Source organism: Pipistrellus kuhlii, unplaced genomic scaffold (assembly GCF_014108245.1).
Source record: "Pipistrellus kuhlii isolate mPipKuh1 unplaced genomic scaffold, mPipKuh1.p scaffold_m20_p_11, whole genome shotgun sequence".
NCBI lineage: Eukaryota > Metazoa > Chordata > Mammalia > Chiroptera > Vespertilionidae > Pipistrellus > Pipistrellus kuhlii.
The window spans coordinates 20,592,278-20,618,581 of NW_023425416.1; the positions used below are offsets into that span (position 1 = coordinate 20,592,278).

Here is a 26,304-nt window from a genome sequence, read left to right on the forward strand (position 1 = left end):
AGGGAGGCATGAAAAGGCAGGGAGGCCTGATGGAACCTGGCATGCTCTCTAACTGGCACAGGGGAGAACTGAGTGGGTAGGGAAGGATGGCGACTGGTAAAGCCACACAGCAAGTCATAGCAGAGCCAAGGGTCTTCTGACTCAAAGCCCAACCCTTTGCACTGTATCCCTCAGCCTTGAATGTGGGGCTAAGAGTGTGGGGAAAGAACCAGAGGACCAGGAAAGCATATGCTTTTGAAACTGGTGCTACATATGGACAGTGTGGGGCTGTCATGTGACGGAGAAGGAAGGCGATGAAGGGTCCCGGTAAAGGGGGAGAAGAGCAGGTGTCATTTTAGAATATAGTTGGGGATCAAGTTGGCAGCACTTGATACCACTGGTTGAATGTGGCAGAACCTGAGGAAAGAGGTGAGGCTGTCTCCAGCTTTAGCACTTGGAGAACAACCTGGAGGTTCCTAGCCATCCCAGGAGACAACATTCTGTGCCCTTTCCCACTTTTTTGGCTAGTTCCACATCTCCCCTGCCTGGCATGGCCTCTCCTGTTCCTACGTATCCTTGGAGACCCAGCTCCAACCGCTGTCAGTCAGAAGGCTGAAACCCATCAATATAGACCCTTCCAGCCTGTCTCTCTAGTCTCCTTTTCCGCCTTCACGCTGCTTCTGTGGGTGTCATGCATCACACACCCAGCAGTGTTGAGTTCAGCACCTGGATCTTACCATTCTGAGGACAGGGACAAAGGACCTGCAGGAGACGTAAGCACACATGAAAAATGTACGAGATCAAGGGTAGCCGAGAGTGGGTTTCTTCCCAACTAGAGACCAGTGTAGAGGGTCTGGGGCTTCAGCCAGGCTGAGCTGCAGAGTGTTGTGTTCAGTTAACGATGCCTGCGATGAACACAGGAGGGATGTGGCAGCATACATGTGATCTATGTGCAGTCTCCGGATGACAAAAACTGTATCGTTTGGACAGTCTACAGCTGTTCTCAGGAAAAATCCAAGATGATGCCCAAGTGTCTAGTATGGCTGAGAGTAAAAACAGGTTAGAGGGGCTTTTAGGAGAGGTAGCACCAGCAGCAGATACCGGCTGTCCTTGGTGTTGCATTTTCAATTTTTAGAGCTGACTCCATTTCTGTGCATTACATAATATGCCCCTAAACCACCTTTTGTACCATGACTCAAGGCTCTCAGGCCTCAGCTTAGAAAGGAATTTTTCTAGCTAACGCCTGCCAGCCAGTGGTTCCATTGTCTGCACTGTGGTCTTTGGGCAATTAATCTGCATATTTTATTTCCCTTGGGGTTTTATAAAAGGAGTATAAAAATTAAGGCATGCTATCAAGTGTAATGTAGAAGCTGAGCATCCATTTAGAACAATAGAACTGCTTCAAAATCAGCAGCAGTGATTTAATAAATCATGCCTCCGCTATATACATTGCCAGGGCATGGAGAGGATCCATTTGGTCAGGTTAAAGGTGACCCTTTCATGACACCCCAGTGGCCCAGTCCGCTCAAAACTGACAGGTCAAATAATAATGGATTAGTTTAGTCACATCAAGGTGTCCCATAGATGGAAGACAAATTTCTATAATTTTCATTTGTTCTTACATTCTGCATGGTAAAGTTCTTTTCCTTAGATTTATTCACATTGGGAGGTAAGATAGCTAACCTCCAGAGATATCATTAATCAGGACCTGGATGGTCTGGATAATTGGTCTTTTGCCATACAACAGTCATGTAAGTGGAAATTATTCAATGAAAGCAATAGATCTTTAGCTGACTTTTCATAGATGGAAGCTGGTTAACTTGGGAGGGAGCGTCATTTTGAAGAAGAGAATTAAGGATTTACACCAAATGCTGGAGATCTATAAAGTGCCTACGAACCTAAGAGAAATGGAGATTTTATAGCATGTTCACTCTCTGGACAGAAACCATCACTCATCTTGACTGCTGGTCTCTAATTATTATTATTATTATTATTATTATTATCATTATCATTAACTGTTGGTCTCTTAGTATTATATATTGGACTTACATTCACCTTTTCTGGATTATTTTGTATATGACAACAAGAGGTTGTTTGTACTGATTACATGATGTGTCGACTGATCTGATGGTTGATACGGAAACGGGTACTGAAATTGGTGGAGCTGAGCTCTGAGTGGACTGAGAATGGTGCCGTATTGTAGGTTAGGTTTGGTGTCTGCATGATATAATCTAGCCTACAGCCTCTATCAGCAGGACCCACTAATACTACCCCCTGCTGGCTCTTATTTCCTTTGAGGACTGGCTTTAAGTCACTGTTTTGTCACTTAGCAACCAAATGACTTATGTTTGTATTAATATAAAGTATAATATTCTGCCCAGTCAGGTGGCTCAGTTGGTTGGCTTGTCATTCTGTACACCAAAAAGGTTGTAGGCTTGATTCCTGGTTAAGGTGCATAAGGGGGACAACTGATCTATGTTTCTCACATCGATGTTTTTCTCTCCCTACTCCTCCCTCCTTTTTCTCTAAAATCAATAACATTATCCTCGGGTGAGGATTAAAAAAAATTTTAAGTATAGTATCCTGTTTTAGTTTGTTGTTTAAATGTGAAGTAGAAGTGGATTGCTTTATAGTCTTTCTGTCCTTTCAATCCCTCCGATGTTGTGTACAATACTGTACTTAATGTTTCTGTTTCAGTTTTTCTAGGATGCTAATTTATATGAAAATGAAATGAATAATAAAAAATCCAAGAGGAAAGTCTATGTAAATGTAGCTATTTCTGCACCTGGGATGTAATAGAATTTTATTCTCTTCCTCCTTCTCAAGTCCTAACTCCTACTCATCCTTTATAGGCCAATACCCGGATCACCTCCTTGGAGATGCTCTCCCTGAATGCCCCTATGGTTAGCTACTCATTCTCCATGCTCTACCATCCTTTGCAAGCCCCCTGATTACATAATGCATTGTCTACTTACCTGAATGTCTATCTTTCTACCAATGGGGAAGCCTCTTGAAGCAGAAAGTTCAATCCTGTGACTCATTCTTACTTGTACATTCCAGAGTCTAACTTAGTCTTTGGTACCTATGAGTATTATTGGTGTGCAGTGAGTAGGAGGACGAGTGAGTGAGCGAATGAACAAACAAATGAATGACACAAAGGGCTGAAACACTGGTAAAAGAAAGCCTCACTTGGAAAGGGCTGAGAGGCTATACTAGCACTGGAGGAATTAAGATCAAAGGTCTTAAAGCGCAAGTCTTTTATCTGGGGAGTCAGAGTCTTTGCACCATCCTAAAGCTTATACACATATCTGTGTACGTGCACATTTGGGTGAAGGGGGAAGAGTGTCCATAGTTGAAATCAGAGGGTCAGGCGTGTCTATAGCTCCCAAACACTGACAAATCGCTTATCTAAACAGACACAATAGGTAGGTCTCACTGAGAGGAAGGAATCAAGTGAATAGAGGAGAGAATGTGACAAAAGAGAAAAAAATCAGGACTGGAGGGAACACTGAGTCTTGCAGGGACTTCGGGTGGGGCGCATGGCCCCCAGGACAGGAACTCCGATAGTCTGTGAAGGTATTGACCTGTCCTAAGCACCTCTGCGTGAGGAAGCTCAGGAAAGATTTTGTTTCTTTCACTGTCTTGATTCTTACACAGAATCCCTGGGCTGAGGGAGCCTCTCAGGTTCATTGGCTTCAGTTACCTACCTCCAAGCAGACCTGACTGAAATGCTTCCAGAAAACACTGGGTCTTTCCAGGTCCAAACAGCTCCTCTCTCCCCCTCCTTTTTCCTACTCTATCCCATTCCATCCTTGGCTATTAAAACTTGAATTTCATTAAAACAGTGTTGTTGCTTTTTTGTTTGTTTGTTTTTAAATGTGGATCTAGGCCCCTTGGGTTAATTATGATGTGAATTTTGAGGGCCATGACCAGCTTTTTTTTGGGCGGGGGGGAAGAATAGAGTAGAAAATGCAGGCATACATGTGAATGTATCATATACACGAATGAGTATAGTTTTGTGACACTTCCTGTTTCAGTTCAATGTGTACAGGGTTGTGATCTGTACGTTTCTTTCTGTGGGCTGTGGTAAAAAAAAAAAAAAAAAAAAAAAAATGTTTGAAAAGCAGTGATATCAAGCATCACTCAACAGATACTCACTGAAAGCCCAGCCCTTGAGGAGACTGTGGTGGGAGAGGAGGCAGGAGACGAAGCTGTGTTAGGGTTCACTTCTTACTGCTGTCCAGGGGAGCCCTTTGCTCTTGTGAGATGTTAGGGGCCTGCCTCAATCCACACCAGTCACCCTTCCTTGATTCTTGTCTCTTGTTTCTTGGGCAGGTTGTATATGTCACCGCGACATTCCCCTACGTTATGCTTCTGATCCTCCTGATCCGAGGGGTCACGCTGCCTGGGGCCTCCGAAGGCATCAAGTTCTACCTTTACCCTGACCTTACCCGGCTGTCTGACCCACAGGTAAGTGTCATTTGCTAGATGCACAGCTGCCCACCACCCCTGGGAAGCTTTCTGCAGGCCCCTGATGCCAGCCACAGAGGTTCAACAGCTGGTGGGAAGCCTGCAGATCTCTTCTCAGAATTAATAAATTTCCATGCTTAGATTACCAAAATATATAGAAAATCAAATATAGTGAAATGCAACCACCAGAGCATTTAAAAAGACAAATTTGGACCTGGTAATGATATACTATGTGCTTATCTATCAGTACATTAAATAGCATGATCCAGCAAGAGGTTCGATAATTTTCATGATTTCAAAGCAGCAATGAGAACAAATGATATTTGGAGGTGTCTATGCCATTATAGGAAAACATCTTGAGTTTCTGCTGCTAACAGTACTATGTTTTGTTGCCTGCAGTCAATGTTAAATTTCAGTTAGAGGTTACCAAAAATAAAAACATACTTTTCCCACCACCCAAGATCACTGATCTCAATAGCCATTCATCCCAGTGAGGGAGACTGGGTCTTTGTTGGTGATTGATTTTTTTTGTGTGTGTTGGGGTAGCTCTCAGAAAGAAATAATAGAACTGGCTGGCTTTTTAGTGTCTTTGGTAAGGAATTGGCTATTCTGAAAAGTGGGTAGTAAATGCCTATGCCTAAGCTTCTGTAAGTGGGTACTGGTGCTATGCCTGAGGTATGTTAGATAAGAGATGAAAACAGAGCATCTTACAGCCCAATCTCTGCTACTTGTTAGAAGCTCCTGGGAAGCTTTTGAAAATCTCAGATTTCAGAGCACAACCCAGACCAATTAAATTAACGTCTCTGGTCTGTGCCTTGGGTATCAGTATCTTTCAGAGGTCCCCAGGTAATGTCAGTAGGTGAATAACATGCTCAGAGATAATTGAGTGAGTGAGCAGGCACCCATTTTTCTATTGAAACAAACATAAATTATGCAGTAGAATGTGGAAACTGCATTTAGAACATGAGACTTGCAAGAAATTTCAAGTCTGCAGGCTGTTCCTTCAAGCCACTGCCTGGTAGAACTTGGGTGAAAATGTTCAAGGGGTGTTAATTAGTGCTACAGGGGTGCCTGGGATAGGGGTGCTAGTTAGTGCAACTCAGATGTACCTCATCACAGTGCATTAGGTGCATGGTGGAATAGCAATGTGGGCTCACTTCTCTCTCAGTTGCTGTGCTGCTGTGAGGGGCCCTAGGCTCAGTGCAGCACCATCCGCTGATTGCACAGGCTCAATTGGAGAAGACGTTTTGGAAAACAGATTTCCAAAATCATGGGTCTGTGTGCTTGTTAGCTCTACAAATTCTGCCTTAATCCAGGACAGATTTCCCATTCTTTTCTCTGCACACAGGCTTCCTTATCCTGGCCCTAAGGGTCAGTCACGGTCCTGCGGATTACCCAGTTTCCCTATGTGGCTCATTATTGGAACACCAGGAAATGTTAAAATGCAGATCCTAGGCCCCACCCAGGAGATTCATTTTTTTGGGATCTGAGAGGGCACCTGGGCATCACTATTATTAAGAAACTTCAGAGGGGAGTCTAGGGATCATAAAAGTTTGGGAGGGTATAATTGATGGGCTCTGACTCCCACCCGAACCCCTAATGCATTGTGGTTGCTCTCTGCCTCTACTGCCACCAGCCTGGTCCAGGCCACCATCATCCCCCACTTGACAACTACAAGAGTCTAGGCCACTCCCCAATAAGCAGCAGAGTGGTTTTTTAAAAATATTAGTCAGATGAGTACCTCTTTGCTTAAATCCTTTCTGGGGTTCCCTGTGGTCTTTGGAATAAGATCAAAATAGGGGGCATCCTAGGTCCCTCATGTGCTGCCTTCTTGTTATTTCTCCTGCTACTATCCCCAGCTTTCAGTTCATTCCAGATAACGACCTCCTTCCTGCCTTGCACATGCTGTTTCTTTGCTGGGAACACTCCTTCTTTCTTCCTCAGGCCTTCCCTTCCCACCCTATCTGACTAACTAACATCCACTTATCCTGTAAGACTCAATGTGTAAAACACCATTTTGTCAAGTACATCTCTCCACTTGCCAACCATGCACCCCTAGTATTCTGTACTTATTTTCCAAAACACTTACCATGTTTGCAATGAAATATTTATATAATTTTTATATATCTAGTTGTTATATGTATGACTTGCTCCTCAGCTATTTCCTGAGTACCTACTCAGTATTAAAGCTTTGTCTAGTTATTGGGCATATAGCAGTAGACAGTAGACAAAAGAGTGATCCCTGTCTCCTGGGGTTTATATACTAGTTGGGGAAGGAAGTAAAAAACATTAAAGAATAAAGCATGCAGTCTATGAAATGGTAACCGGAACCATGGAGACAACACATAGCAGCAAAGAGAGAGTGCAGGGGGTGAGGACTGCCATTTCCAGCAGGACAGCCAGGAAGGCCTCGCTGAGAAGGCAGCTTGGACACAGGGTCTGTATCTGCCCATCACTGTGTCCCCAGTCCCTGGCTAGCTCAGTGCATGGTACATAGTGTTCAGTAAACGTTTGCTGAATAGATATAAGAACCAGAGCTATTTTAATTTTTAAGAAAGGTACTATTGCTTTAGCAAAATGTTTAAAAACCTCCAACTCTGTGAGCTGAACTACTTTTTGATTCTCTATTGGTGATGGCCAAGAAATCGTGTGTGTGTGTGTGTGTGTGTGTGTGTGTGTTTCCCCAAAAGTAACAGTAATAGCTGATTGTCTGGAGCAGAGATAAGGATAGTGACCCAAAGAAAAAGGAAAATAAGATTTTATATAGTTGGTGCTTTTTTGGAAGCTTCGGTGTTGCAGGAAGTGCCCAGCATGGCTGGAAAGGAAGGTGTGAGCAGCTCTGAGCCTGCTCTCTAACTGCTCCCGAGGCTGAAAGGCTGGTGGTGGAGTGTACAGTCACATTGAGTCTGTGAGGAGCTCCTTTGACGGCTCCTCGAACTCTAGAAGCTGGTGCGTCATGCGAGATTTGTCTGTGTGCTGAGGGGAGGCAGTCTGTGAACGGAGCAGTAGAACCGCAGTGTCCAAGCTAGCATGTCTACTTGACAAGCAGATGCTGACCCACTTGCTTGAGGTCACACAGCAATTTAGCAACCCCATCATAACTTAGGATTCCTGTGTTCTGGGTGAGAGAACTCCTAATTGAAGGGAGGTGAGATCTTAGGAAAACAACAGATCCACATTACCCAGTTCCAGTAGTTCCCATTTGTGTATGCCCAGACCACAGGAAGCAGCAGAGCACAGGTTTCAATTCCTGCTCTCCCATTGCTGGTGATGTGGCCTCAAGCAAGGCACCTCACCTCTCTGGGGCCAAGTCCCGCTTTATTGGAATAGGGATCACAGGTTATACCTGCTGCCCCATCAGATGGTTATGAAGTTCAAGTATGAGGACCCAGTTGATAGAGAAACTTCTAAAAAAAAATTATTGTTATATATTTTAATGTGCTTTAGGAAAAATATAACATCAAAACCATGACATTATAGTTATTGTTTAGGATGCAGCCAGGGCTGGTAAAAGGTCCTGGGATAGTGTTAGACTTCATGGAGTCACATGGTCCCCCCTGAGACAACTGAGGCACAATTCTCAAAGTTAGAGACAGTAGGTCAGGAGAGCTGTCAGCTGGAAATATTTTATCAGGAAGTCAGTAAAAGGCTTGGTTTTGGATATCTTGGTAGTGTTCACCAACTTTGAAGTTTTACCAACTTCAGAATTTTTATTTTATTTTATTAATCACCTTGACTTAGTTTCCCTTTGCACTTCAGATTGCACCTGGAAAGGAAAGTTCCCAGAAAGTGTCACTAGGCCTGCCTGTTTGCTTGTCTGGCATATGAACACCCTAGTTTCCTGGGAATAATCTAGAAATTGCAGTGTTCAGGCCTTTGTGGCTAAGAGAGACCAACAGGTTGATTCTGGAGCCACTGTGGGTGGAGAGATGGGGAGGAGATATTTGGGGAAGGAGAGCCCCAGAGAGGTCAGAGGGCTGGTCAGTGTGTGACTTCAGGACACGTGTACATTTCCTCCCCTGAGCCCCTCGGTCCCCTGGGCTGTTTGTCCAAGCCCTGGGTGTTGGGAGGTGGTCTCAGGTGGTGAAATGAGCACACAGTGAGTAGAATGAGTAAGAACCCTTCTTCCCTAGGAGTCTAAAGTTAAGTTCAGAGCTTCTCATCCTTCCTTTTGGACTTTTGAGGGCAGAGAGCCGATGTTGCAGGCATTAGACAGCACTCCCTTGTCTCTCCTGCGGCCTGAAGAGCCAGCCCTGTCTCCAGTAATAGTCATGCAGGTTTCATGTTACCATCAGGGCTTTGCTTCTCTACACACATGTTGGAGTTTTATGAAGGCTGGTGCCTGTGCAGGTGGAGACAATGACTCACAGGAGGAAGACAGTCCCCAGGGTGCCTTCCTGCCCCATATGATGCTCTTCTCAAATCCCAACCAGAGTGATAGAGTTCAAGGCAGCTCTGTGGCTCTCCCTGATCCAAGATCTTCATTCCAGTCTTGGCCCCAGCTCCCCTTCCCTTCTGCTTTCAGGAGCTCAGACCGGCCTGTCTGCTCTTCCTTTATATTTCTTAAGGGACACAGGGTGCTGTGCAAAGCTCCTGAGGCCTCAGACAGACAAGGAAACATTCTCTTTGAGCCTCCCCCTTCCCCCCCCCCCCAAAAAAAACCCTCTGGGTTTGTGGGTCAGGGATCTACATGAAGGCTAGGTGTTGAGCTGGAGAGTGAGTGAATTCCTAGTGACCCCCTTCTTGCTCCCCACCGAGTGAGGCCAGAGAACTACAGAAAGCATGTAGAGAGCTCAGCTGTGGGGCTCCTGGGAGTGAGGAGAACCCCTTACTCCTAGTGTGTTAAGATCTCAAGGGCTGTATAGTGATGGCTTCCCAACCACCTTGTTTAAAGTCACACCCCTTAATCCCACCCACGTACCCTGTCTACTTCTCAGCTTTGGTTTTCTCAGTGACACTTACCCACATCTCAGACACTGTCCATTTTGTATCAGTCCCTTGACTGGCTGGACTGTGAACTTCATGCGGGCAGAGAATTGACCTGCTATCTTCACGGTTAGGTCTTCAGCCCCTGGAATGGTGCCTGCCAATAGTAGGTGCTCAGTAGATATTTTTTGAATGAGTGAAAGAACAGTTTCTGGCAGAACCTGTGACTTTACAGAGATGTAGCATATACTGCAGTTGTCAGCTTGCAATCCAGGAAGAAGGGTTTTTGGTGCTGTGGAGTCGGGTATTGAGGGAAGGCCATTGACAGTGTGGGTGGCCTCTAGCTGTCCCTTTATCTCTCTAGACTCAGGGCTCTCACATGATCATTGGAATTGAATATGTACCACACAGGGTAGCTATGAAGCAAGTGTACACGTGAATGCGAAAGCTCTTCTAGTCCTTACTTTTGGTGCCCAGCCCAAGGCCTGGCACACAGTAGGGCTCCAGGAACACTGGTGGTGGTCCTCATTTTGCCTCCAAGTCACTTGTGTTGGGCAGGACAAATCAGGGCCCCACACACCAAGGGTAGGCATTGAACTCAGAAGCAAGTGCCTTTATTGTGGATCCAGTAAATTAAGTTTCTCGTCAAGAACTTGAAGCGACACAGCAGCTCGCCTCCTTTGTCCACTGGCAATTTGCATTCCGTGGTCTGTTATAACTTTCTAAACATCTATTTGTCTTCATTGTCAGCCCTGTGTTCTCTCTGAAGTGTGAAGTGCTTCCACTCAATTTTTCCCCCCTCAAATTTTTATTTTCTGTCTTTTTAGTCTTTGGGGAACGGAGTGGCTCTTTCAGGAACTCACATTTTCCCTGCCCCAGATTCCTGCCACTCTCACTCATCATTGTGTTTTGAGTGTGTGTTTTCAGGGCAAGAACAGAAAGGCCTGTCAGGGATCCAAAATGTGGGGTCTGCTTTCCCAGGGAATGCACACGTTCCCCAAATTGGCCTCCTCCATGGAGGGACCTGGAGCCTGCAGCTAAAAAGTCCAAATCCTGGGGATGGGGTAAAATGATAACCAGACAATACCTCAGAGCCCCAAATCTCCCTCACTTCCCCACCCCACAGAAGGACAAATCAGGAAAAACAAGACCCTGGTTTAAAGCCCTACCTGATGAGCCTCCTGGATGTGACTGTGGAATTGCTGCCACCTGGTGGCAGTATACTCTGATTCCAAGCAAGGACCCAAGGAAAAAGGGGCCTCTTGGCTATTGGACTTTCAAATTAAAATATACAAAATTGACATTGACTTAGAGACATTGGATATGTTTTTGAAAATATTACAAGCCTTGCTTACATAGGCCATCCCCTGGGACTTAAAATCCCCAGGGTTTCCTTTTAAGCATATTTGATTCTGGGTTAGGGTCACTGCTCCACTCAGTACCAGGCACTGGGGGTGCAGCATCCCATCACATATAGTTCTCCTCTTCAAGGATATTACAGTCTCTTAGGAAAGACATAACATAACTCAGTGATAACGGTGGTGAAGGGTGGTGTTAGGGTTGAAGTTCATCTGATATAGGTGTACTCCTTTGAGTCATTGGGTAAACTCCTCATGAATTAGAGATGCATTGCTAATCTAACCTTCCGTGCTGCTCTTCTTGATTGCTTGAAATCTCTTAAGAGTTGCCTATCAGTGAAATCAGAATTCCTGTATACACCACTGAGATTATGTGCTCCACTGGGGCACCTCATTAAATTCTTCAGCCACAGGTTTACGCAAGGTGAAGTTTTATGATTTTTATTCTCAGCAGTTTCAGCAGCACCTTCTTAATCTGCAGCCTCAGTGGTTGAAGAGCTGCTTGAATAGAGTTGTGATACTAGTTATCATTTCTTGATGACTGACTCTATGTCAGGTCCTATGCTTAATCAGCTCATTGTTTAATTTATCTGATTTACTCAACCAGCAAGTAATTTTCAGCTGAAAATTACTGTTCTAGACCCAGCAGCTAAGTGCCATATAATTATTCCCATGACCAATAAGGTAAGTCGATAAAGTCCTATCTCCTTGATGCTGAAAAATTTAAAATCTATGTCCTAAAGGTCTTACAGATAAGGGGACTGAAGTTTCAAGAGGTTAAAGCACTTGCCTAGTGCTTGCACAGGTAGCACTTGACCACATGAGTCTAACTTGGCCATGCAAAGGATGCAGTGCTGAAACTCTGTCGTATCTGATTTTTCTTGGTTTACCCTGGCTCTTCCCAGCTCTGGGCTGGCAATCCTGGCTGTGGAGTTTTTGAGGATCCTAAATAAATGCTTTGGAAAAATCCAAGAACCTCAGAATTGGGTGGGTTTAGTCTCCGTCCAGTGCATAAGGAGCATAATATCCAGTACCCATCATTACAATATCATGTAGAATAGTTTCACTGCTTTAAAAACCCTAGTCCTCTAAAAACCCTGTTTACCCTTCCTCCTTCTTCCCCAAACCACTGAGCTTTTTGTAGCCTTTTCAAATTGGCTTCATTTAATGTTCCTGCATGTTTGTTTGTTTGTTTTATCACTGACTGATATTGCATTTTGTGCGTGCACCACACATTGTTTATCCATTCACCTATTGATAGACATCTTTGGTACTTCTACACTTGGCAATTGTAAATAAAACTGCTATAAACATCTGTGTGCAGCTATTTTATTAGCATATTTTTCTTAAAAAGAGATCATCCACCAACCATCGAAATCCCTATTGAGCTTCAACCAGAGCTGTAGATATAGTGTGGAGATTACCATGGACTGCTTGGATTAGAGTCATGTCTCATTTGCTTCCTAACTATGAAATCTCAAGCAAATTACTTAGCCTTTCTGTGCTTCGATGGCCCCATCTGTAAAAAAGGTTGTTGTGAATATTAAATGAATAACGCTTCTTACTGGTGTGCATAGCTTTGTGTCTAGTGCAAAGGAAATGCTCAACAAATGTGAGCTGTTTTTTTCTTTTCCCCCAGAGATGAATGTGCCTTTTATTTTATTTTCTTGACCAAAACTTCGGGCATTTTTGTGGCACTGCATAGCATGAACTGATTTAACCCATCCTGTTCTCACAGAAAGCCTATTGAGAACAGATAGGGCCGAAAGAGCAGGTACAGATTTCAATGTAAAGTATTGTTATGCTAGTTGTCACTATGCATATAGGCAGAGCTAACTGACATTTCTAAATCTTTATGACTCCAAGTGTGGTCCCCGGACCTGCATCAGCATCACCTTTATTTAGGAGCTTGTTAGAAATGCAGGCTCTTCAGACACTGCATTTGACAGCATCTCCCATTGGTTTATATAACATGAATGTTTGAGGAGCACTGGTCTGAGAGCATCCAGGGCCAGATAAGACCTGTTAGACACACTACACCAATGAGGGTTGTGGTCAGAGGAGGCAGAGATGCTGGACTGAGTAATGTGACCAAGAAGGATTTGCTGGGCCCTGGCCAGGTGGCTCAATTGGTTGGAGCATTGCTCCATACACCAAAAGTTTGCCGGTTTGATTCCTGGTCAGAGCACTAGGTTGCAGATTTGACCCCTGATTGGGGCATGTGTAGGAGGCAACTGATGGATGATTCTCTCTCCTCTCTCCCTCTCTCCCTCTCTCCCTCTTTCCCTCTCTCCTTCTCTCCCTCTTTCCCTCTTTCCCTCTCTCACTCTCTCCCTCTCTCCCTCTCTCCCTCTCTCCTCTCTCCCCTCTCTCCTTTCCTTCCTCCCTCCCTCCCTCTTAAAAAGAAAAAGAAGGATTTGCTGGGTGTTGGGGCCACCCACCTGCCCATGCTCACATTCCAGGACAGAGAGAGGGAGAGCTTACTCCAAGGATTTCTGCAAAGGGGGACTCATCACTCATGGGATCATTTAGGAATGGGATTGATCCCTTTAGGGCTTGCCACCCATAGACCTACACTGTCCAGTACAGAGGCCATAAGCCATATCTATTTAAATTTACAGTAATTGAAACAAAAGTTAAAGTTCAGTTCCTGTTTCACTAGTAAAATTTTGGGTGCTCAACCGTTACTTGTGACTAGGGGCTACTATATTGGACAGAAATGATATAGAACATTTCCCTAATTGCAGGAAATTTTATCTGACAGTAGTGCTATAGAGGGAGAAAGGTCCAGGGGAGCATGTGGAAGCTGAAACTCAAATTGTACCTGCTACTTGGAAATGTAGCAGTGACCCATGGCTCTCTGAAATCATACTATTTTGGGTTTTCAGACCCTTAGGGGCTTGGTTATTTCCAGAAGAGTTTTAAAAATGTCCCTTGAGGAATCAGGACCAGAACTGTGGCCACATGTGTCTTGGACAGAAAGGGCTGCATTGGGAGGTCCCCCTGTGAAGTGCTGAGAAGGGTGTGGTAGCTGCACATGCAGTGGCCTCAGGCTGGGAAGAAAGGGTCTCTATCCCCTCAAGGACAGTGGAAAGACAGAAGATGTGGGTGCTGAGTTAGACTGGCTGTTAACTAGCTGTGTCTTTCTGAAGGAGAAAATACCATAAGACACAAATTTCCTTCCAAATTCTACATTTCTCCATCGTTCTTTCTGTTTGCCACTTTTTCATGCTGCCTTATGCTTTTTAGAGTTGATACTTACTTGGATTTTATAATGTGTTTGCCAATTTCTTTGCTCCCTATTATTTTCATTTCTTTCTACTGGATTAAATTTCCTTCCTGTTGAAGTAAATCCTTTAGTAGTTCTTTCAGCAAGGCCTGTGGAAACTAAGGTCCCTTCGTCTGTATATGTCTGAAAGATTTTTATTTCACGATCACTCTCGAATGATAGTTTAGCTGGGTGTGGAATGATAGGGTGGTAATTTTTAAGTTATAGTTTAAACTTGGGTGCCCACATTGCAGGAGCTGTATGTGGTCACAGTCATACCTGGCACTTCCTTGTTGAGGTTTGGGTGGAGGGGCAGTTTTCTAATATCTCATTCACTATGGGATAATGCTTTTCTGGCTCCTTGCCCTTGACTCTAAGCCCACTCAGGTTTTGGTCATGCCCAGGGGCTAGAATCTTCACTTTATCCTCTGGAAGGGATTTAAATTCAAACCTCTCAGGCTTCTGTCTGCTTGGCTATCCCCATATGTTACTGGGACTATTCCTCCTCCTCCTCGCCTTTCAACTTTGACTTCTCTCATTTCTGGTATTTGAGAGAACTTTTCTGCTTTTTCTTTCAAAGCAGGTTATGAATTTAAAATTATTATTATATTTCATGTTAAACTTTTTGTGAAAATGTTAACCCTCAATATTTGCTTCTCTTTATGTGCTAGTCTTGAATATGACATACTGGATGTTCAAGCAGTACATTAATACCGTATTTCCCTAAAAAAAAAAAAAACATCCTCTGAAAATAAGACCTAGCGCATGGAAAGATAAGACATCCCCTGAAAATAAGACCTAGCGCAACTTTGGGAGAAAAAATTAATATAAGACACTGTCTTATTTTCGGGGAAACAGGATATTAAGGGAAATAGCCCTTATTCATGCTTAATTTAAGCATTCATGCTTAATTTTTTTCATCAAGTCATGTTTGTGGTGATTATTTCTTATTTCATACTACCTACGAATATATTTCTTAACAGTAAATTTGCTTCTAATACCTGGAGTAAAATCATATGTATCAAGGCATTTGACAAAAAGCTTTTTAGAATCCATTTGTACTTGCTGTTTTTAAAAAGTTTGAGAGTTAAGGCTCACTTTTTTCTTTTGTGAATGAGTAGCTGAGTTCCAGAGAGAGGAGATGACTTATCCATGGTCACAGCTGGTGGAGGACTGGAATGCTGAACTTCCAGTTGACACATGTTATCTTTCCACCCCTTTGAGCCAGTTTTCTCATCTGTGAAATCAAGAGTTTAGATTAGATATGGAGTCAGGTCCTGATTCACTACCATGTGACCTTGGGCACAGCACTTAACCTCTCTGGGCTTCCATCTTAATAAGCCCTATCCTTTCTACTTCAGATGACTGTCAAGAGTATCAAACAGGCTTACACATCCAACAGAGCTGTAAGAAACACAAGGGCTGCAGAGAGGTTCTTGCAGTTCTGATAATTATGATGCTGTGACTGCCTCCTTCAACTCCTCTTAGAAAGAAGTGTGCTTTGCAATTGCAATGTGTTCTGATGATTTCTTTTTTTCCACTTTATTAAATCGATTGGGGTTGTTATGATTTCTAAACTGGCACAGATAGGAGCAAGGAGAGCAAGGATTTCTTATGTATGTGAGCAGCAAGATGCTGGGGTTTTGATACATCATAGTTTGCAGGGATTGTGACATTTGATGTTCTCTGTGAAAACTCACTGGTGTGTGAACCTCGTGTTCCACTTCCCTCACTTCTCATATGCAGGCCATGTGCTGGAAAGCCCTGCAGGGCAAATGCTGAGTCCTGCAGAATGTTCACAAAGAGGTCAGACATAGCTCTGTCTCTTTGATTAGAACCTTGGAGATGTTCCAAATGTTGGAGGCAAATGGACACAGCTCAACCTCCAATGAATAAACACCTTGGTCCTTGCACTCCACACCCTCCCTTGCCCCCAGGAGACAGTGCTGCATAGTGGTAAACTCTCAGGTTCAGAATCAGAGGACCCAGCTTGAACAGACGTTGTGCCTCCTTGTGCCAGTTTCTTCAGCCATAAAATTAGGGCATCAAGTAAGTTCACCAATTTTCAATATTTTCCTTTTCTTTTCCCACTTTTGTTTCATGCCCATGAGCTATTTCATGCTGACAGAAAGTTCCTTTTAGCAGTTGTATGTGTCTAGTTAATAAAAAGGGGCAGAAGCCAGGAATTAATTCTTTAAAATGCCCTCTGTGAAAATAAGGCCCAGAAAGAGATGAGATGATTTATCTGTGGTCATGTGAATGTTTTTATGTTAAAAATAATCTGAAAGGGGAAAGTCACTCACATATTTCCAATACAGATGACAGTGTATTAAGGTTTCTCAAGGCCATGAGAGTAACTGGAGGAAAGAGTCAGATGAATGTCACTCTAAGCAAGTATATGGTTAAAATCCTTAGGAAGACAATCCAAACTACACTTGAGCATCACCCAAGACATGGACAACATCTTTTCAACCATGCCTCTCCTGGGGTAACTTGCATTGCCCAGCACACAGTAAGTGCTTACTAAATGCTTGTTGTAGAATGTGGTCATCTCAGCTCTGTGCTCTTGGCTAGGACAGTGGATGCCATGGAAATTGTTTATACCTCAGAATACGTGACAGAGAAGACATAAAAAGTGAAACAAAGAAAGGGCTCTCCAAGAAAAAACAGTGAGGAAAATAACAGACATGGGCTCCTTTAGTGAGTGCCTCAGAGATGGGATATAAAATGAATCCATAAAATTTTGCAAAGTGTGACTGGGGGAAGAGTACTTGTACATCCTTGCACATATCTCCTCCTTCTACCTTGAACCCTGGAAGGTTGTTCTGCTTCATCCAGAAGGAAATTATGGCTGAAAATGAGGCTGAAAGGCTGCTCAGACACATCCATCAATGGCAGATGATGGTTTATGGAATTCAGGCCTGTTTTTAATCTTTGAGGTGATGTCAAGGAGGAGACAACTGAATCCCAGAAAACTCCTAGGTTTTATGGTTGCTTTGGTTGCTGTCACTTGGGCAGGGCCTTCCTTAGATTATCCCCACTGATGTGATCACAAAGCATGCATTTTGCCATGGATGTGTCCCAGGAAGCATTGCCCTCAGCTTTCTGAAGATGTGGCTCATCTCCTCAGTGCTGGGATGGGAGCTTCCTCTCTGTTGTCTCATTGGTTCTGTCTGCACAGGGGTCACCCCACAGCCACCACCTAGATTTTGCCATGGACATTTTTCTGAGTCTGCTTCATCACAGACCTTTTCAAGGCTTCTACCCATCCATACATTTTATTTTCTTGATACATTTCAAAGTACGTTGCAGACATCAGGACATTTCAGCCCCTAAATACTTCAACATTGATGCCTTGATTTATTTTTTAAATTATCATTCTTAGTTTTGTTGCTCAAGCCCATGCCCAGGGAAGTCACTGAGTGAGGTGTGAGGAATGAGGACAGCCCCTTTGTCCTGGCAGCTTTGCCCAGAGCCGATGCCACAGTCCTGGAGCATCATTTGAGAGGAAGTGTTGTGACAGCCTGTCACATGTCCCATTAGTCCAACTGGGAGGTTAGCCATCCCTTCTGTTTCCGTCCCTTCCAAGACCTTTCTGTGGTCAGGAAGTCAGCTTCAAAGCTTGAAGGGGGGAGTCCTGCCATGCTGCTATACTCGGTCATACCCAGTGCCTCAGACCTGCTCTGCCCTCTGCCCTGGGCACTCTGGACTTGCTGCTTTATTAGTCAGACTCCTAAGGATCCAGTGTCATTTAAAGCTGTCACCTCTCTGCTCAGATGAACAGAGGAGAGGTGAGGAGAAAAGAAAGAACTTTAGGGAGAACACACAGAAACTTCCTGGGAAACCTAGAATTGGAACCCGGTGTCCAAACCCTCTCTGCCCAGGACGTTATCTACTTGGCCTGGTAGCTAGGACTCTGCATAAGCCTTGAATGCTCCCTTCCTATGTCCTGGAGATTCTAAGCATCTGTGGGCCTGCAACAAATATTTTTTGAGTGTTTACTATGTGCCAGGCAGTTCCATGAACAAGGAACTATCAGGGATGCATCAGTGAAAAAAAACAGATGAAACTTCCTGTTCTCATGGAGCATCTTTCTGTTCTAGTTGGAGGAGCTAAACTATAAACAATGAATATAATAATGTGATTAAGTATATTTACTTCCCCGTCTCTGGCAGATGCAGAGGCGGCTGCCTTCAGCAATCATGGCTGTTTTCTTTTTCGTTTTCCTCCTAAAGAGTCCTTCCTGAGCCTGGAGTATACATGGTGGTTTGTGGAGCATCCTGACCTGCCTTTCTTTCCATAACTTTCTGCCTCGAGCCAGCTCCCTGGTTACTAGAGAAGAGAAGTGGTTTTGGCGGGAGATGATGAGGCTTCATCCTGGCTGCTAGCTCCGCTGACACAGGAGAACTGCCATCTTGGGGTTTGGTTAGGAGCTCATGTCTGGTTTGGCAGAGAAGACCCTGGCCTTGTGCTCCCTGGTGATGGGATTTGGGTTCTGCAGCTTCACCACTGCTATCCGCTCAGTCTCTCTCTGCCTCGTTGGTTCTCAACGAGGGCTAGGTAGGGCCACTGCCCAGGGGTCACTTAGAAACATGTGGGGTGTCATTCTGGTTTGCACAATGACTAGAATCCTCTAGCATTTAGAGAGTGGGAGCCTGGGATGCTAAAACTCCTGCAACGAATAGGACATTCCTGCCCAATGAATTTTCCTGTTCAAATTGCCAATAATGTCTCTCTAGACTAACATTGTCAAGAGGAAGACCTTGTAGCCCCTGAGGCTGCGTAGACAGTTCTGATAAAAGCTCAGCACTGAGAGTGTGCTGTCTTCAGACCTTGCCCAGGGTTTCCACTGCTCTAAACCTTGTCTATTAGATCTTTGGTAAAATAGGTCTTGATTTTCTCATGCAACGGATTAAGGGACAGACAGGTATGCACAGCCCCCAGGATTCTAGCACATAATGCCATAGTCGGCAAACGGCAGCTCGTGAGCCACATGCGGCTCTTCAGCCCCTTGAGTATGGCTCCTTCCACAAAATTCCACAGCCTTGGTGAGTCTATTTTGAAGAAATGGCATTAGAATAAGTTTAAGTTTAAAAAATTTGGCTCTCAAAAGAAATTTCAATCGTTGTACTGTTGATATTTGGCTCTGTTGACTAATGAGTTTGCCCACCACTGATATAGGCATGGAGATCATTACCATTGGCCCAGTGCCAGCGATGGTTTAACCGCTCCCTCTGTGCTCTGTGACGGGGACACAGCTGACTGGCCTCTAGGCAAAGGCCCAGCCACAGTGACCCCACTCCCTGCTCCACACAAAGGGGCCACCGGGGTCAGCCTGCACGCCCAGGCTCCCCTCATAGAACTGAACAGCTCCTCACTGCCTGCGGTGCAACCCTTCAGCCCAGTGACACTTTACTGGCAGGGCCCGTGTCAGCCCCCAGGACTGGCTGCCCAGGGAAGTGCTTGGCACTGGAGCCAGAGGCTGCAGAACATATTTCCAGTGGGGCTTTCAGGCCAAGAGCTTCTGCCCCTTCCCACCACTGTTCCTGCTCACCCTGCCGCCTGCCCAGTGCATTAGCATTTAAATATATCAGAGTCCTCTCCCCTCAAGCCTGCTCCCCACATTGAGTCTACCAGGGAGGGTGCATTTGAATCCTCCTCCTGTGACTCCCTTCCCTCATAATGGCCATACTGTATTCATCGGCTTCTGTATGTGGCATTAGCCAAAAGAAGGAGAGAGGGTGCCTAGCAACCCGGAGGGAGCTGAGAAAGAGGTGGGAAGGAAGTGATTTTCATGTAATTATTCACTTCTACAAAAGACGTTGTCAGGTACACACTGGAAACACAGCTGTTGTATTATTCTCCTAACCTACTTTTAATCTTTTGAGAATCTTTACCAATAAAAAAGGCTAAAAGAAAGAGCTTAGTTCAGCCATTTTCTGCCAGGCCATATAAGTTACGTTTCTGACTCAATCAAAGGCTCTGCTTACAAAGGTTGTGTTGTATGTGTTTTTGTGTGTCTGTGTGTGGCTGTCTAAAAATAAAATGTTAAAGGAAAAGGCTGTGGGGTCTGAGCCCCAGGAGGGCCACCAAGCCCTGTCCTGGCTACTTGGATCCAGCCGCATGCACTGTTGGGTCTGGAGGTTTTCACGCATCTTCTTGCCCGGGCACTGGGACAGCAAGGAGCCTGGGAGCAGCAAGATGTTGGCTCCTTCTGTCCCTCACTGCTGTGCCCAGGCTCGCTAACCAAAGGGTGGCACTGCCGTGTTCAGTGCTGCTCAGAAAAATGACAAGTTCACCTGCTGGAGAGGGGGATGAGATTGCAGAAAATATATAGGAGCTTGTTTTCATAGTGGAGTGGAGAAATGTTAGACAGCCAAAGAAATCAGATTAAGGGAATTGTACCAGTACCAGGTACTGCATACCTTACAGCCACTGTTTCTTACCTTCACTGCCAAGGCATTGAGGCTCAGGGAGGTAAAATGACTCGCCTAAGGTTACACAGCAGGTAAATGGAAAGGCAGGGCTCCAAACCAGGTCTGCCTGGCCCTTTTCATGAAACCCCAGCAAGGCTGGGAACCAGGCACCTGACAAAAGCCATCTCGTTTCATTTAGTCCCCTCTGCATGGTACTTTCTGTGCCTCCCCCGAGGCCAGTTCCAGAGGTTCATCTATCCCTTAGGGCCACATGTGTCAAACACAAGGCCCGCGGGCCAAATCCGTCCCGCCAGGCCTTGCAATGTGGCCCGCACCGCGCTGTCATCACTGCACTCCTCTGCGTTTCCATCACAATGACAGTTTATGACTGTTCAGTAAACCATTCGGCCCGCGATTTAGGCTGGATTTTAGATTTTGGCCCCTTCTCTGATTGAGTTCGACACCCCTACCTTAGGCCAAGGGGACTCCTCACACAGTGGCCAGTGTGTACATCTCTCCAAAGTTAAATGGACAAGTGACTTCATTTCTCTGGGGCTTAGTTTTTTCATCTATGAAAAGGCAATAACAATACACCCTCTGAATTTAACCCTGTAAAGTCCTTAGAACAGCGTTGGTATGTCATAGGTGCTGACAGAGGTGAGCTGGTGTCATCATGATTTTCAGCAACACCCTCACCACACACCTCCTTTGGTGGTGCTTTCGTAGCAGGATGGGTTCACACTGCACATGTCAGAGACCTCGGAGTGTCAGTGCAGCAAACACCACCAACACTAGGGTGCAGAGATGGAAATACCTGGCCTTCCTGCTGGCAACAGCTGTGATGATGATTAGAGGCCCTGCTCTTCTACTCTGACGGGTGACTCTGTTTGTAGATCTGAAAGCAGTATCTAGGGAGCCTTTTTTCTGTAGCCCATGCTGCCTTACACACCTAATTCCCTATCAGTGCCCCGAGCAGCAGCTGCACCTTCATGGATCTGGCGGGCTCTGGCTCCTGCTGCCTGCACTCCCATCTCTTACAGCCCCCTCACTCATTCCTCTCCACCAGATGTGCTATAGCTTATCTGTCTCATATATGGTCTGTCTATCCTGCTAGAATGGCAGCTCCCCTTGAGAACAGGAGTTTCTGGAACTGTGCCTGGCACAGGTGGATGCTCAGTCCACGTTTATTGTGTGGAAAAGGGAAGAGGCTTTTCTTTTTTGTAGATGTTTTAAGACCAGTGTATCCTGGGGAGGAATCTGTGTTGACTGAGCACTTACTGTTTATTAGAGTTCATGGCTGGGTTTCTGAGCACTTCTTCAATGCTCTCCAAGAGTCAGGTCCTAGGCCAAATCTTTGTTTCTCACACATCATCTTATTTAACCTTTTGTGGGTGAGAGAGAGGGAGTTGCTAACCACATATGTACAACTAGAGGCCCGGTGCATAAAATTTGTGGATGGAGTTCTGCACCCTCTCCAATCTGGGATCCCTAGGGAAATGTCTCAATGTTGGTTTGGGCCTGATCCCACAGCCTGCTGGTCTTATTGCCCCTAACTCCTCCCCTGCTGGTCTTATCACCCCTATCTGCCCTCCCTTGCCGGCCTGATCACCCCTAACCACCTCTGCCTCGGCCCCTGCCACCGTGGCTTTGTCTGGAAGGATGTCTGGTCTAATTAGCATATTATCCTTTTATTAGTATAGATGACCTCCCCCTAATTCCCTAGTCGAATAAGTCACTTATCTCACAGTGAGAAAAAGACATGAAGTTTTCTCCCCAAACTTCTAAGACATTAGACATTCCACTTAGTGGCCAAGGTTGGAAGGTTGGGAGAAGAGGAGAGTGTTTCCACCAGTACACACAGAAGTCTCTAACCTGAGCATAACAACATCCACCTCTGGGCAGCCTCTGGGTCACAGGACATAAGAAGGTGCCTTATAAACTGTAAAGTGCTATCCATGTGGACTGGGGCACCATATACTGAGCATCTGTCATGACAAATGCTTCTGAGTGTGAGAAGAGAAGAATTGATCTTGTTTATCCATCCTTCCTAGTATCATTGAGGACCTACTCTCTGTGCTGGGCCCTGAGGATCTAGTTAAAAAGCTGAGTTATATCCCAATTCATTGCTTTCTGCTCCTACTGTGCACCAGGGCTTGTTGGAACCAGTTGCCCAAAAGAGGTGAAGTTGCCTCAGAGCTGGAGGGCGGGACCACCTCTCTTCTAAAGGGGCTCCACTCCCCTGTTACCATGCAAATCTGTCCTCCAAACCTCTGAATGTGGCTGTGCTGCCAGAACGCCCCCCATTCATTGCTGAAGAACATAGGGAGTGATCCGTTCCTCAGCTACTGACCCAGCTTCCTTAGGGTTTGTTTTGTGGAGACTATTTTCCCTTCAAATTGTGTTGAGAAATAGGAAGCCCTTTCTCCATGGAGCTGTCCCCCTTTGTAGCATCCTGGGACATGCTGGTCAATGGGGCTCAGTGGCCTGGTCTTCCTTTCATTGCGGTGGGGTTGCCTTTGTCCTATTTGACTTGACAGCCACAGAGCTGTTTAAATCGCAGCTGAGACTCTGGCCTGCTCGGCATACCAGGAGGCCTCAGCGCTTCACTGTAAAACCTGGAGCCAGATGCCTTGGGTTCAAACCTCACTCTCTCCCTTATTAGCTGTTTGACCTTTTATGGGTCCATTTTCTCTTGTATAAAAATGGAGATGCTAATACCTTACTGACATGGTTCTGTAAGTTGTGAGATTGTGTACATGAGTACACAGTAGGTTTTTAATAAATGTTATCTCAAGTTTCTAGACCCAAGGCATCATCAAATTGATAGAAAGGTTCATAAATGTTTTCTCACCCTGTTTTCTCAACAGTTTTCTACTGTTGTCAAATCATTCCAATGGCTACCATGACTTTGTTTGATTTCTGGGTGTTTACGGAGTTCCTAGTTTAAGAAAAAAAAGTAGCCTTATATGAAATAGACTTAGGATAATGCCTATAGGAGAGATATTTCTATGTGTTCACCAACCACTTATTGGGAAGACTACATATCCCAAACTTTCTTGCATTTAAGTTGGGATGTGACTTAGTTCTGATCAATAGTATGTGGACAGAGTGATAAAAGTACCTCCCAAATCTGGCTCTTAAAAATTTCAAAAGCAAACCTCCGCTCCTGTTCCTCTGCCTCAGAGGCTGTGTTGACATGGAAATATCATAAGGTAGGAAGGCTTGGGTCGCTAAGTGAGTGGGCAGAAGAGATCTCCTTCACAGTCTGCATATGGTTTTGTGTGGGCTCGAAATAAACTTCTGTTATGCTAAGCCATTGAGATTTGAGGATTTACTGTGTAATCCAGCATAGCCTATCAGTAATGATCTTAACAAACGCAGTCGCTTCCTCATGAGTTAATTCATTCTTTCCCAGACTGAGGGAGGAGGCTGACAATTGGGGCCCTGTTGCATTTTCTCAACCACAGGCATAAGTAAGAACATAGATGTACAGGGGTTATGCCAGTCTTTTAAGGAGTCTAGTGATACAGATCCCCTGTGAATACATATCATGCTTCTTTGTGAGACTTTTTCCTGGAAATCTAATCCTGAAAAGTTTTGGGCTCTGCATGCCTAATGAGCATACCTCTCAGCAGAAAAGTTGATGTCAGCATGGGTTTTCCAAACGTGAAAATTAGAAAACGCTAGTGGAAAAAGTTTAGGATCTTGAGTCAAGGAGGTGGTAAGTTATAGCTAAAATTTTGATGACTTCCAAATCCCAGACCTAGACATTTAGCCCTAGACTTTCCGGCTATCTCCTACACATCTTACTCAGTTGTCTCAAACTTGCCTTGCCCAGACTATATACTTAGCCATTTCCCCACATTACACCTTCAACCTCACTTTAAAAAGCTGGTTCATCTTTCCGTATGCTACCCCCATCTACCAAATTGCTCAACTAGGGTCTTTTGCCACCCTCATTCAAAACCAACCTTATTTGTTCTGCTCTCTAAAGATTTCTTATGAACCAGGGAGACAAGATGGCAACAGTAAAAAAAAAAAAAAAAAAAAAAAAAAAGGGAGATTTTAAAAAATTCCCAGAATCTCTTTATCCAAACAGAGAAACTATGATAGTAAAACAAAAAGCCAATGAATAGCATAACTAGGTGACTCCATGAACCACAAAATGTGAAGAGGTGGGGGCTAAACACCAACAGCAATAATATCTGCATGTTATCAATTCTGTGGGATGAGATGAAGATGAAGATAAAGGCAAAGGGAATTCAGAAGAATTAGATCCAGGAAACCCCGAAATCTCTAACGTGTACTCACCCCTAGGAGGAGAGGACTCTGGGAGTAGAAGCTTGGTGGAGCTATCTGAGGATGCCAGCCAAAACTAGGAGGGATATATGCAGGCTCCAAGTCATAGGTGAGTGTTGGAGGACTATGGGAAGTTTGGGAAGAGGTCTGGGCCCTGGGACTCTAGGGACTCATCAGCTGAGGCTTCATGGCCAGAGAGAACCACACATTGATGAGAAACCACTGGAAGCAGATTCCAGATTGATCAATACAGACACATTAGAGGAAACAAAAATAAATTTTGGACAAGAGTAGAGGAAGGGGACAGAGGACAATTTCAGGAAGTACTGTCTGCACAGTCATATTTTTAAAGACTTTTTATTAATAACAGAAGAGATAATAGCCCTGGAACTGTGAAGTTAAAAAACTATATCCTGGGATACAGTATTCTTCTACACAAAACTCCCTTCTAAGAGTATAAAAAGGTGCATCTTGCCTACATATGAGCAATAAGAAAAGACTGTGATCAAATCCCATAGAAAGCTATTATAATGGGGAGGAGGGGAATGAGCAGAATAGCATTTCTACAGGAAATTGATGCATTCTACAAAGACAGACCCATAAAACATCTGAACCCTGAAGCTTAATATTTCAAAAACAGCTAAAAGAAATTAAATCAACTGATGCTTTGAAACAACAGCAAAAGTGAAATTGTTAGACAAAAAGAAGATTTGAAAAGATGGCTTCTGAAAGAAAAAATATTTCAGGAGGACAAAGTAAAAGGAATAAAAGAGTAAATGAACACCATGGATAATATTATAAGGAAAATAGAAAATGGAGAGGCAAAAAATAAAGTCAGAAATACAGAAAGAGCTTTATTATTTTTTTAAACGCTGTGTGGGTAAGCAGAAAAAGTGATAAGTATAGAAGACAAGCAAAGAAGATCCAACATACAAACAAGTCGCTAAAGAAGAAATCAAAAGCAATGGAAAAGAACACCTTTCACCCCCTAAAATATGAGAGAGTTGAATTTGCATCTTGAAGAAGTATACCACATAGCTGGGAAAATGAACCCAGAATAGTCAACATAAGACATGCTCTAATAAAATTATTGGACTTTAAAGAAAGTGGAAAACTATTGGTCATTCAGACAAAAAGAGTAAGTGCTTTATAAGGGGGAAAAAATTAGAGTTGCCTCAGACTTTTCTACAGCAGCACTCTGTGCCAGAAGACAACTAAGCAACATGTTCAAGATTCTCAGGAAAAGAAAAGGAGAACCAAGGATTTTTATATACAGTCAACTATTAAGAACGTGCAGGAACCAGGGATATATTATTTCCTATGAGCCTTACCAGAGAAATTTACTAGAAAGCAAGATGCAGGCAACCAAACTGACTAGAGAAGTATAAACATAAAGGAGTGGACATTAAATTTATAGTCACCTATAGAACTCACACTAATTAATGGCTATGAGGGAGATAATAGTTAATGGTTGTATGTTCTGTTGATGCAGATACAGTGCAAATGTTAAAAATTAGGAGAGAATCGAGTGTGTATATGAAAAGTAGAATAAATTCATAGATTGCCTTTAAGTGTTAACTGGAAAAAA

The 26,304-nt window shown here is 44.3% G+C and overlaps 1 protein-coding gene across 1 annotated transcript in view; it reads left to right on the forward strand.

Moving 5' to 3' along the window:
• SLC6A11 (solute carrier family 6 member 11) overlaps positions 1–26,304 on the forward strand; it is a 102,820-nt gene that overhangs the window by 53,528 nt on the left and 22,988 nt on the right. The window contains exon 6 of the mRNA XM_036431097.2: positions 4,315–4,449. Coding sequence (XP_036286990.1) covers positions 4,315–4,449 — 135 coding nt within the window. The remainder of the gene's footprint in view (positions 1–4,314; positions 4,450–26,304) is intronic.